Raw genomic sequence first — 13945 nt, 5'->3', positions numbered from 1 at the left:
TAAGGTAGTAGTGTGGAATTGTTAGGTTAGATTACTGTTGGTTATTACTGCATTGTCGGAACTAGAAGCACAAGCATTTCGCTACACTCGCATTAACATCTGCTAACCATGTGTATGTGACTAATAAAATTTGATTTGATTTGATTTGATTTGATTTGAATAGCATTCTCATATAGGTGTTCCTTTTGTCCAGGTGGGAAAGGGCAGTATGGAGTGCAATAGAGATTACGTCATCTGTGGATTTTTTGGGGCGGTATGCAAATTGGAGTGGGTCTAGGGTTTCTGAGATAATGTTGTTGATGTGAGCCATAACCAGCCTTTCAAAGCACTTCATGGCTACATACATGAGTGCTACGGGTCGGTAGGCAGGTTACCTTGGTGTTCTTGGGCACAGGGACTATGGTGGTCTGCTTGAAACATGTTGGTATTACAGACTCGGTCAGGGACAGGTTGAAAATGTCAGTGAAGACACTTGCAAGTTGGTCAGCACTTGCTCGGAGTACACGTCCTGGTAATCTGTCTGGCCCTGCGGCGTTGTGAATGTTGACCTGTTTAAAGGTCATACTCACATCGGCTACAGAGAGCGTGATCACACAGTCGTCCAGAACAGCTGGAGCTCTCATGCAGGCTTCAGTGTTGCTTGCCTCGAAGCGGGCATAGAAGTAATTTAGCTCGTCTGGTAGGCTCGTGTTAATTGGCAGCTCGCGGCTGTGCTTCTCTTTGTAGTCCATAGTAGTTTGCAATCCCTGCCACATCCGACGAGCGTCGGCGCAGATGTAGTACGAGTCAAGCTTAGTCCTGTATTAATGCTTTGCATGTTTGATGGTTCCTCAGAGGGCATAGAGGGATATCTTATAAGCGTCCGGGTTAGAGTCCCGCTTCTTTAAAGCGGCAGCTCTACCCTTTAGCTCAGTGCAGATGTTGCCTGTAATCCATGGCTTCTGCTTGGGGTATGTACGTATGGTCACTGTGGGGACGACATCATCGATGCACTTATTGATGAAGTCAGTGACTGATGTGGTGTACTCCTCAATGCAATCGGAAGAATCCCGGAACATATTCCAGTCTGTGCTAGCATAACAGTCCTGTAGGTTAGCACCTGCGTTATCGGACCACTTCCGTATTGAGCGAGTTACTGGTACTTCCTGCTTTAGTTTTTGCTTGTAAGCATGAATCAGGAGGATAGAGTTATGGTCAGCTTTGCCAAATGGAGGGCGAGGGAGAGCTTTGTACGCGTCTCTGTGTGTGGAGTAAAGGTTGTCTATAGTTTTTTTCCCTCCGGTTGCACATGTAACATGCTGGTAGAAATGAGGTAAAACTGATTTAAGTTTCCCTGCATTAAAGTCCCCCGCCCTCCATTTGGCAAAGCTGACCATAACTCTATCCTCCTGATTCATGCTTACAAGCAAAAACTAAAGCAGGAAGTACCAGTAACTCGCTCAATACGGAAGTGGTCCGATAACGCAGGTGCTAACCTACAGAAACAAGTTTCTTGTTTGCTTATGGCCTTATGCAGCTCGTTGTCTTAGTGCCAGCATCGATTTGTGGTGGTAAATAGTGTGGTCTACAGCTTATCATGAGATACTCTACCTCAGACGAGCAAAACCTCAAGACTTCCTTAATATTCGATTTTGTGCACCAACTGCTGTTTACAAATAGACACAGACTGCCCCCCCTTGTTTTACCGGAGGCAGCTGTTCTATCTTGACGATGCATGGAAAACCCAGCCAGCTGCATGTTATCCATGTCGTCGTTCAGCCACGACTCTGTGAAACATAAGATATTACAGTTTTTAATGTCCCGTTGGTAGAGACTCATCCAGTTTATTATCCAATGATTGCACATTGGCTAATAGGACTGATGGTAGAGGCGGATTACCCACTCGCCGTCGGATCCTTACAAGGCACCCCGACATCTCGGTCTCTTCTTCATGCGAATGACCAGGATTTGGGTMTTGTCCGGTGTCTGAAGAAAATCCTTCCTGTTCGACACGCTAGAGAAAAAATCCTCCTCCAGTATGAGGTGAGTAATGGCTGTCTTGATATCCAGAAGCTCTTTTCGATGATAAGAGACGGTGGCAGAAACAGTATGTACAAAATAAGCTTCTAATAAYGTGAAAAAACACACACAATAGCACAATTGGTTCAGAGCCCGTAAAACGACAGCCATCTCCTCCGGCGCCATACACATAATGGTATGGTGTATGGTACATGTATGGTATCTGTGTGTTTGTGTATGTGTGTGTGTCTATATGTGAGTCATCTGTCTGTACATGTGTGTGCAGTATTTGTGTGCGGAGTGTGTGGGCAGTCGTTGAGTCAATGTTGGTTGGTGTGTGTTTATATGAGCATGGGTGAGCTCTGTGGTGAATCAGGGCCGTTCTGGGGATTGAAGGCTGACTTTGGCAGGGAGAGACAGACAAGGTTGACTGCTCATCCGGAGGTATCTCAATAAAAGCAGCAACGTGTCTCTCTTCCTGGAGAGGGTCTCAATGACGTGTGTATGTGAATGTGTAAGTCTGCATACAGTGTATGAGTGTAATGCAAAATCTATAGGCAACTTCATCCACATTGACTTGTGTGTACCACGTGTTTATGCACGTAAGTGTAGCTCTAATACTGCCTTCAAGCAAACACACACACACACTCCGGACACACACTGCGTCACTGCGCGTCTCAATGAGCTCAGAATAACTGCCACCCGCTCCATGTCCTTGTTTAAAGGCTCTAATGTCATCCCCCAACCCACAACAAACCAGGGTTCCATTATATACAGGGCACTTTTCATCTGTCTAGCTATGCACATATCCGGTAACAGACAGTAATAATTGGATGGTCAACATTGACTGTACTTTACTCCCATGCAAGCAGTTTTCAATGAAGTGGATGAATAAATGACAGGATATAGTGTGCTAAGGAAACTGGGTCTTTAGAATTGTATTTGCATCCACTGGATGAACATGATCAAAACATAATACTYGGACAGGTCAACATCTACTTTTCTCCAATGCAGGACCGGTTTCCATGAAGTAAGTGTATGATACACTACATTGCCAGAAGTATATGGACACATGCTTATCGTACATCTCATTCCAAGATCAGGGAGTTGGTCCCCCTTTGCTGCTATAACAGCCTCCACTTGTCTGGGAAGGCTTGTATGCTGTAGCGTAATTTTTTTTCTTCACAGTCCCGGACCATTATTCCTCCTCCAGCAAACTTTACAGTTGGCACTATGCATTCGGGCAGGTAGTGTTYTCCAAACCCAGATTCGTCAGTCGGACTRCCAGATGATGAAGCATGATTCATTACTCCAGAGAACGCGTTTCCACTGCTTCAGAGTCCAATGGGGGAGAGCTTTACACCATTCCAGCCAACGCTTGGCAAAGTGCTAGGCGATCTTAGGCTTGTGCGTGGCTGCTTGGCCATGGAAAACTGAGGACAGATGATTTTTACACATTACGCACTTCAGCACTCAGCGGTCCCGTTCTGTGAGCTTGTGTGGTCTACCACATCACGACAGAGCCGTTGTTGCTCCTAGACATTTCCACTTCACAAAAACAGCACTTACAGTTGACCGGGTCAGCTCTAGCARTGCAGAAATTTGACGAACTGACTTGTTGGAAAGGTGGCATCCTATGAYGGTGCCATGTTGAAAGTCACTRAGCTCTTCAGTAAGGCCAATCTACTGCCAATGTTTGTCTATGGAGATTGCATGGCTGTGTGCTCGATTTTATACACCTGTCAGCAACGGGTGTGGCTGAAATAGTCAATCCACTCATTTGAAGGGGTCTCAACATACTTTTGTATATATACTGTATATACAGAACACCATATTCAACTAGATCTCTTCCCGGAAATTCTTTACTATATCAATTTTTTTATAAAAAGCATTGGATGAACATGATCTATGTTATAATGAGGAAGCAGGGGGTGTGTGCCAGGGTGCCTTTACCTGGAGGTGAAGGTTTYCTTCTTGATCTGCGAGGCCAGCGCCATGCTGTGGGACATCTGGTGGGACTSCTCTTCCTGGACCCGTGTCRTCAGCGTCTTGGTTGCCATGGTGAACCCCTGACCAACACCTGTGGAGGAAGGAGGWAGGAGAGATGAGGGAAGGATGAAGGGAGGAGGATAGATCATCTAACATTGCACAGTATGACCACTCTGTGGGTTGACATGATGTAGAATCGCAAAGGAATGCTACAGAGATCTCTTTTCACTTCTATTGTGAGGAATATGTACATTTATGACCCTTGTAATTATGCTCATGGCGGATCTCAAATAGCCAGGTGTCAATAGAAATGTAGTATCATATTAGCACAACAACAACACAATCCAATGTGTTGTTTGTGTTTGAAGTAAAGACAGGTGCAGTTGGCATGGAGAAAGGTGTGCTTCAGGCCTCTGTTAAATGAACTGGCCCTTTGTGGGCCATTGAGCGAGTTATAATTCATTAGTTCAGGTCTGCCACCATGCCGCTGCCTGCCACCCTGGCAGTCATTAATCACTCTCTGCTCTGGGGAGGCTGACAAGGCAGCTCACCCAACCAACAGAACCAGGCCAGAGCCTGATTGATAACTTCCTTCACCTACTCCCACAAGCAACTGTCAACCGTGTTCGCATTATAAACACCCTAATTTGTTTTTCCTTCTGGTCTGTTCGATTTACATTGGACGACCTGGGCTAACGTTAGCGAGTGGCTAGTGTCTAACRCTTTAATGTTTTGAATTACATTGCAGTGAGCCTGCTGGTCTGATGTTAGCAAATGGCTAATGGCTAACACTTCAACAGGATAGCAGCCCCACTGGTTTCCCTTCACGGCTCATTGTTGTGCAAAACGAAAGGGTTGTTTGTACGCAGGTGGTACAAAGGTACATCTCCAGCGTATTAAAATGTATCTGTCTTAGCTGGTGCATGCCTAGATACTCGGACCCCTGTGGAGAGAGTGGAGAGCAATGTTCTTTCTGCTCACAGTGCAGTTTCCCCTATGTCTTGAAGTAGACAGTACAGTCCAACTCTCTGATGAGAAAAGACAATAAAGTAAGATGGGAATGAATGATCTGTTATTTGGTAGATCACGGATTGTCTGAACAACACGTGAGCTTTACCTAATTGTCCTGAGAGAGTAATTTCAACTCGTATCTATGAAGGCTGCCAAAAGTARAGACTCTTTTGACGCGCAACCAGCTTGAGGAACCAGCAAAGAAAGACTTATCTCATGCAGACAAAAGGAAATATCCGAGACTATGCAAAGCTCCGCAGTATAGTAACATGCATTATTTGCATATGGAGGCCAGATGAGGCTACTCCATGGAGGAAGAGGATGACGTTCTACCACATGAATTTGAGGAAAAATKTAGAAATAATACAAACACTGAAACATAGTCAAACATTTTTGTAAACACRTATGCCATCCCATTGGCCAGTGGTGGAAAAAGTACYCAATTKTCATACCTGAATAAAAGTAAAGATACCTTAATAGAAAATGACTCAAGTAAAAGTGAAAGTGAGTAAAAGTCTAAAAGTATTTGGTTTTAAATATACTTAAATATCAAAGTAAATGTAATTGCTAAAATATACTAATGCATGAAAAGTAAAAGTATAGATAGGTTCAAATCCCTTATAATAAACAAACCAGATGACACCAATTTCTTGTTTTGTTTCAAATTTATRGATAGCCAGGGGCACACTCCAACACTCAGACATCATTTACAAACGAAGCATGTGTGTTTAGTGAGTCCGCCAGATCAGAGRCAGTAGKGATGACCAGGGATGTTCTCTTGGTAAGTGCGTGAATTAGACAATTTTCCTGTCCTGCTAAGCATTGAAAATGTAACGAGTACTTTTGGGTGTCAGGGAAATTGTATGGAGTAAAAAGTACATTATTTTCTTCAGGAATATAGTGAAGTAAAGGTTAAAGTTGTCTAAAATATTAATAGTAAAGTAAAGTACAGATACCCCCAAAAAATACTTAAGTAGTACTTAAAAGTATTTTTTACTTAAGAACTTTACACCACTGCCATTGGCTTAATTAAAAGTCCATCATTCTCCCTTACTTATTAAGCCACCAGACGCTAATTGTCATTGGGTTACTTTCCCGGTATTGGTTTTCACTATATATTCATGTGACGTTTATGTTTATGACCCTTGTAATGTATCCTTAACACRTCCTTGTGGATGAGACTRYGTTGGAAAGAAAACAGGAAGTGATGACATCATGACATCACAGTGAATTAAAAAGCCATTTACGTTTGTCTTTGAAGAAAGGGTTATACTCCACAGGCGCTCAAGATTTGAGCATGAAGGACACACTTCTCTCTCTCTCTCTCTCTCTCTCTCTCTCTCTCTCTCTCTCTCTTCTCTCTCTCTCTCTCTCTCTCTCTCTCTCTCTCTCTCTCTCTCTCTCTCTCTCTCTCTCTCTCTCTCTCTCTCTCTCTCTCTCTCTCTCTCTCTCTCTCTCTCTCTCTCTCTCTCTCTCTCTCTCTCTCTCTCTCTCTCTCTCTCTCTCTCTCTCTCTCTCTCTCTCTCTCTCTCTGTCCCCTGTCACCTTTCACTATCTGTCTCTCAATTGCTGTCTCACGTTCTCTTAATCTCCCTGTCTCACCTCTCTTTACAGTACCTCTCTCTATTCTTTCTTCTCCCGTGCTCCTCACTCTGCTCTCCCTGTATGAGCAGTGAAGGTGAACCTGGCCTGGACACAAAGTGTCCTTCATGAAGAGAATGTGGCCAAACACAGTGCACTCAAGGTGGTAAATATAGACTACTGACACGTCCCCTCCGGTGCCCCACCACCAACCCCCACCCACACAGGTCAATGCCATCCAGCCAGACAGACTTACAGTCAGCACTGCAGACCTGCGGCCAAGGATGCCACAGTAGCAACAATGGAACATAGCAATAGGATTGAGGTTTGAGCGGGATGTGTTAGGCAGCTGAAAGCAACAGCTGGAATGGCCACAGGGGAAACAATGCCTAGGGTATTCCACCAACTGTCTGATCAGTAACTGTCATGTTGGGATGAGTGTGAATATATGGTTGACTTTTTATAATGAATGTGTCTATATAACAAGATAATCCTAAACTTATTGGTAGTTGAACATTCACAGAAAATGGGGGGTGGGGGCTAGTCCATTCTCTGTGTTCCTTTTCGTCTGGCCCCATAATGGTCTTGTCTCATAATTGAGACCATGGGCGATAAGGGTAAAGAAAGCCTAGATAAAACAGTCTGGGTCTCTTCTATTGAAAGACTGGCCTTGAACACCCTCTCAAAGAACAAGGGTTATTAATGATTGTATTCGCACCTGAGTTCCAGTCACGCCATTCCTCCTTTCAAACCTCTCCCTTTATCTCGCAGACTACTTTTCCATCCTTGATTTCTTTCTCTATCAACCCCCGTCTCCTGCCTTGATCTCCCTCCCCTCTCCACTCACCGTTTCACTTTTGTCTCTCCCCTGATCCAAGTTGTTCTCTTTCTTCCCCTCCTCCCTCACTCTTCTCTGTCTCCTTTTACACTGATCTCTGATTAGTCCCTGGAGCTTGCCCACTGTTCTGTCTCATTAAACATGGAGCTCAGACAGGCTGAGACAGAGAGACAGAGAGACAGTGAGAGAGAGAGACAGTGAGAGAGAGAGACAGTGAGAGAGAGATGGCAGCTGGGCGATATGGACAAAAATCCATTTCACTACAACATTTCACTACTGAATGATATCAGCAAAATGCCTGCGATAAGTGATCGCTATGGTCGGTGTCGATAATTTTTGGTTTATCTTCCCAGCTCTAGTGTGTGTGTGTGTGTGTGTGTGTGTGCGCGCGCGCGCGCGCATGCATGCATGCATGCATGCATGCATGCACGTTTGCGTGTATGCGTGTGTGTGTTCATTTGTGCGTGCACAAGAATGTATGCGTGTGTGTGTTAAGATAGTTCAATGCCGTGTGATAGGGTTTAAAAAGACACTAAGAGGCTTCATCCAAGGCCATCTCTTTGTTTGCCGGGTTGGGGGGTTATTTAAAGCATTTACTGTCCACACCTGCCTCTGGTATATCAGTAAAMAATGCAAGCTGGACTTGCCAGCCCCCTCTTCTCATCATATACCACCAGTGACAGTCTGACTAAGAATAACTGGACTGCCCCTGCCAGAACAAAGCAGCTGAAAATACCAGCTTTATTAGTTCCTGTTATAATGGAGAATCCGTGATCAGTCATGTTAGAAATACACCATTATTGTGACATACAAGTGATACGTCAATTTAGGTGACACATAACTAATATGTCAGCTTAAGTAACATACTGTATAGCTACAATGGTTAAATGCCACWATTTGGACATTCTAATGAGACCATGTTGAGAAATGACTTAGCGGTTCTACAACTCCCCTCTTTCACAACTCTCTCCAATATGGCACCCRTCCGCTGTCAAGATGACACTCAACATCCTCTTCTTCCTCAAGCACTGGAAAACTGCTCCAGCTGTATTCCAAATAAACGTTGCTTTCATATTTTCAGACACTTGCAAAAGCAACAGAAATAGACCTTAATGGACGTTAAAAGTACTCYGAGAAGATCCATCATTTCCGGCCGGGCCATGGCAGCTGTTTTTGCATTTTCTAATCAAAGACCCATTAAGACCTCATTAAAATGCAAGGGGGTGATGGGTGGGGTGAACAGGCGTGATTGCATCCAACTAAAGGCAGACTTCAATCCATTAAGTCATTTGGAGGAAGTGGGTTTGCAGGGAGGAAGTGTGGGCCTCAGATGGGGGAAGCAGGAAGAGGCTGCTCAGTGTAAGACAATTAGATCAATTACTGTTCACTCTGGGTAGAAAGAAATCCTGAGTGCTGCAGAACCTTCCGTACTTCATGCATGGTGCATAGTACTGTTGTACATTTGACACATTCTTGTTAGGGCTAATAAGAACTAGAAACAGAGGCTTTGCAAGGTCAGCACAYCGTACATGCCTGTCTATAGACCAGTGGAGGCTCCTCAGAGGAGGAAGGRGAGGACCATCCTCMTCAGTGAATTTCATAAAAGTAAAAATGGTAAAAYATTGAAAAAGTTGTATTKTTTAGATAAAACTATTCTAAATATATTCACGTCACCAAATAATTGATAAAAACAAACTGTTTTGCAATGAAGGTCTACAGTTGCCTCAACAGCACTGTAGGGTGAAGCCAACAGCACCATGGTGTAGCCGGAGGACAGCTAGCTTCCTCTAGGTACATTGACTTGAATACAAAACCTAGGAGGCTAGGAGGTTCTCACCACCTTCCATAGAATTACACAATAATTATGACAACTTCCGGAGGATGTCCTCCAACCTATCAGAGCTCTTGCAGCATGAACTGACATGGTGTCCACCCATTCAAAGGATCAGAGAATGAATCTAGTACTGAAAGCATAAGCTACAGCTAGGTAACACTGCAGTGCATAAAATGTGGTGAGTAGTTGACTCAAAGAGGGAGAAAGACAATAGTTGAACAGTTTTCAACAATTTAATTGGGAGAGATTGTCATTTTTTCACTTTCAGTTACACTTACTTAGCTAGCAAATGCAGCTGGCTAGTTTAGTTACTCAAACACCCGGATCAAACAGAGGGATGATATGTTAGCTAGCTGGCTATGACTATCCAACACAACACTGGATCTCTTCCAAGTCAAAGTAAGCTTTTGGTTTCCTTAATTTATTGCCACCTGTGCCTGCCAGTGTAACTGCTGACTGACTATACACTGTAACGTTACTGCATGATTGTAGCAGGTTTACTAACACATTATTTATATTAGCTATGTTAACTAGGACGTTACTTTAGCTAATATGGGGACAACGATGTAGGCTGTGTGTAGCGGTTATGACATGGTTTGGCTTGGAAAGGTTTTTTCATCTGGTCACATACAGCTGATGTGTTGTTCATTGAAGTCCATAAACGAAGGGAAAATGTGAGAGGAGGAGAGTGCATAGAGGCTAGAATGAATACAATGTGGTTGCTGTGATCAGGGGTGTATTCATTCCGCCGATTCTGTTGAAAAACGTTTCTTAAACGGAAACAAACGAAACAGGGATAAAAATAMTTGAATTTGTCCAATAGAAACTCATTTTTGCAACTGTTGGACTAGTGATTACACCTTAGATAAGCTAGATGAAGGCAAGAGTGTGAAAGGTGGTATTGAATGTGTCACTGCATGTCCATGTGTCACTGTCATCTCAAATTTTTCTCTCAACCTGTGTKCACCTACGTTRTAAACTTTCATTAATAGGCTAGGTTATAGCAACCWCATGATGGGTATAGGGAAAATTTGAGTATCATGTAGTAGCCTAAACCTATCRMTGTTACATTGAACTGGGTGAATGGAATATGAATGACAGTCATCCAACATGCTGTAATCGAAATAAGGCCATTCTCATGAAGAAAATAACCGTCCTGCCTCATCATAAACGGCACTGACCGCCACTGCTGTAGACCCATTTCCCGGCTACATCATGAAAAGTTGCAAGCACAGTTCCGAATCGGAAAGCGGTTTGTTTACATGGAAGTAAATACGTTCACATCCAAATTCAGATGCAGCTCATGGAAGTCAGAAAATACGTAATCGGATGGTTATTGTCTACACTACAACATCGCAGATGTCTTTTGAGGGTTGATTGCCTAGCAAGCTAGCAAGCCAACGAGGCAAGGTAAAATATCACAAATAGAGCTAGATARAACTAGAATAATAATATACTTGTTGAACATAGCTATAGCCATCAGTCKTGTGTGTTTTCAYGGTYATGAYTCACTCACTGCTAWGTTTGTCAAGATCCCGACATCAGTGTACAGCTGTCTGCTACAGGGCGTTTTGCTGCAAGGATGCACGAACATTACTCAAACATTAATATTTTGCTTGTAAACCAAAAATTGCYCTATATCTACAACCTAATAAACKTACTAAATGTAGGCTATCAGACATGAAGCTTCTCATCCTGTGTGTTTGTTTTTGTTGTTGTTGAAAGACATGAAATTGACATTAAAAATAACACTGGCGTACGCATTGCTAATTAGCGTTAGCATCATATTTTCATGGGCAAAGTTGGCGTCTTGCCATCATGTCAGGCAACTGTGTGAGAAACGGAGTTAAATGATCCAGCTTGCTCCTCAATTAAACTTTCAGATCGGAACAAAACTTCATTAGCAACGAGCCATGCATATATTTCAATGGAGCAAGCTAAATTGGTCCATTTTATCTGAGCGGAACCTAATATGCGGAAGTAGGAAAAAAGATAGCGACTGCCAAAAGAGAAATTCGGGGTGATAGTGGGTTGTAAAAGATACCAAAATTGACCCGTTCCTCTTGTTTAGTCCCATCAAAGTCTTCAAACGTTAGCTGATAAGATTTTCATTACTTCAAAGGAAATTGATTTTGCCCCCGTCAAGCTGTATCTTTTTCAGAGGCTGCCTTTTGCCTCAGATCAGAGAATATGGTAAGTGAGCCCATCAAAATGCCCACTCTCAAAAATAGAAATTTGGAACGAAGGGTTTAGAGTTCAACTCCCAAAGGAACTATTAAGCAATCTCCATATAATATATAAGCTGATAAGTTAAGAAACACCAAAGAGCAAAAAATAACTGTATTTCTCTTAGATAAACTCTTTATTTTCAATCAACCGTCTCCTGGTTGCATTTTTTGAAGAAAAAAAACGATGCTGGCTTTTCCACCTGGCTGTTTTGTTTGTGAGGAGAGGTTGATGTAAACATTATCCTTTGCTAGGCTCAGTACGAGCTAACATCAGGTTATTAATCCCTGAAAATTCTTTCTAAGTGAGTAAAACTCTCACCGCATCAATATATTCATTGATCGAGGGCAGGCAGTGACACTTTTCACTTCAGTTTGAAATGCAATTTGCACTTATTTCAAAGAACTCTATTGGGATTCGCTCAGAAAGTTCTTGGAGAATCGGGAACTACTGTATGTTAGAAGAGACCAGAGGGTCATCACTGCAATTCTCTCTCTTTTCTTCTTGGGTAGGGAGAGAAGGAGACAGGAGAGGATGTGTATAGGGAATGTCTGACCGATAGAGTGGAGTTTCTGTCAGAGTGTTGTTGCAAGTGAACACAGTTTCAATGGTCTGGACATCTGTCCAAAGGAAACAGTCAAAGTAAGAATAAAAGTCTGCAATACCAGCCACGGGGCTGGACAGTTTCCCCTATCCTTACTCCCCCTCTCACATTATCAGGATGGTTACAATCTCTTTCACTCCATTTTCACTCCATTTTGATTTGCATACAGGCTATTGTTAAAAAAGAGGATAGTCAAAGTTTGGAACAGTGCTAGAGTTGTCTATCAACTGTACAAATGTAGCGCAACAGAACCAGTTACAACGGAAGTATCTGATCATCAATGAATTCGAGAAAAATACATTTGTTGTTTAACACAGCAGCCGCATATCATCAGGTAGGCCTACATGCACTTGTATGCACGCGGGATGATCCTCAAACCAAATACTGGCCAAACTCGTGTTTCTAAAAGTTAATTCAAAGGCAATGTATGGCCTAATAAGGCATTTATTTTGKTTAATTGTTATTTAACTAAGTATTTTTMTTTTTTTTCTTCTTCATTTTATAGAGCCTAAATGCTACATTTATAGGCATGTTGGTTGAAGTGCTGTTGTTGATGTGGTGTTGAAATGCTGAACACTGCGGCCAGCCTCTAGCGTGTCACAAATGCTTCATCATGTATTTCTTAAATGGCAGGCTATAGCCTTGAAATAACATTAATATTAAAAGTAATATAGCCTAAATAATACATGTTCATTCCTTCTTAGGCTACCGGGCTTGCTCCTGACTGATTTAGAGTTAGTATGTTGCTTAATAGCCTATTGAAATAATGAACATCAATTGATAGTGACAGAATCACATATTACTTCCCAAGCAAAGTACATTTTTTTGTGTAGTCAGCTAGAGAAGGTTGTAGTGCAGCCTCTGAATGTCATAGAGATAAATCAAAGTTATCCCATATGCATCGGCGTCACGTCTTTCCCTGCATTTTACAGGATGTTTCTAGCATAAAGCATTGCGGACTAAAGCGTCGTTATAGATCCCTTTATATAATCAGGTCCATAAWTTATTATTTATCTTAAAACCTCTTAGGGATCCCTTCACTCCCATTCACGCTCGGCTCCCGTTAACGGGATTRATTTGACAACATCCAGTGAAATTGCAGCGCGCCAAATTCAAAAACAGAAATACTCATAATAAGAATTCATTAAACATACAAGTGTTATACATCAAATTACAGCTTMACTTCTTGTTAATCCAGCCACAGTGTCAGATTTCAAAAAGGCTTTACGGCGAAAGCAGACCATGTGATTATCGGAGGACAGCACCCCGCATACAAATTTCAACCAGGCAGGTGCTACACAAAAATCTGAAATAACGATATAATTCATGCCTTACCTTTGAAGATCTTCTGTTGGCATTCCAAAATGTTCCATAAACATCATTAAGGGTCCTTTTGTTCGATAAACTCCTTCATTATATCCCCAAAATGTCCATTTATTTGGCGTGTTTGATTCAGAAATACACCGGTTCCAACTCGCCCAACATGCCTACAAAGTATCTAATAAGTTACCTGTAAACTTGGTCCAAACATTTCAAACAATGTTCCTAATCCAAATGTATGTATCCAAAAACGTAAATAACTGTTTAAATGAATTAGGCCTTCTCGAATTAACCTACTTTCAGCACCTATGCGCTTTCCATCTCCGTGGTTGCCACTTCATGGTAATATAAGAATGAATGAAACATAATGTTTTTATTATTGTTTTTATTCAAATCAATTATAGCGGTAGCAAGCTTACCTCCGGTCCTCCTTCTCATCTTCACGCTCTCCCTCTCAAACTGAGGTTAGGGTTAAGGGTTGGGATAGGCTTAAAACAAAAATATCTAAAACAACTTTCTACCCCTAGGATTTGAACATGCAACC

General features: G+C 42.4%; 1 protein-coding gene across 1 annotated transcript in view; it reads right to left on the bottom strand.

Moving 5' to 3' along the window:
- Positions 1 to 4066, bottom strand: part of LOC111959151 (myomesin-3-like) — a 78935-nt gene extending 74869 nt beyond the window's left edge. Inside the window, 1 exon segment of the mRNA XM_023980624.2 lies at positions 3952 to 4066. Within this exon segment, the coding sequence (XP_023836392.2) occupies positions 3952 to 4058 (107 nt within the window). The 5' untranslated portion in view covers positions 4059 to 4066.
- Between the last annotated feature and the right edge of the window lie 9879 nt (positions 4067 to 13945).

The sequence above is a fragment of the Salvelinus sp. IW2-2015 genome, linkage group LG35, assembly GCF_002910315.2.
Source record: "Salvelinus sp. IW2-2015 linkage group LG35, ASM291031v2, whole genome shotgun sequence".
In the NCBI taxonomy this organism is placed as follows: Eukaryota; Metazoa; Chordata; class Actinopteri; order Salmoniformes; family Salmonidae; genus Salvelinus; species Salvelinus sp. IW2-2015.
This window is presented reverse-complemented; position numbering and strand designations above follow the sequence as displayed.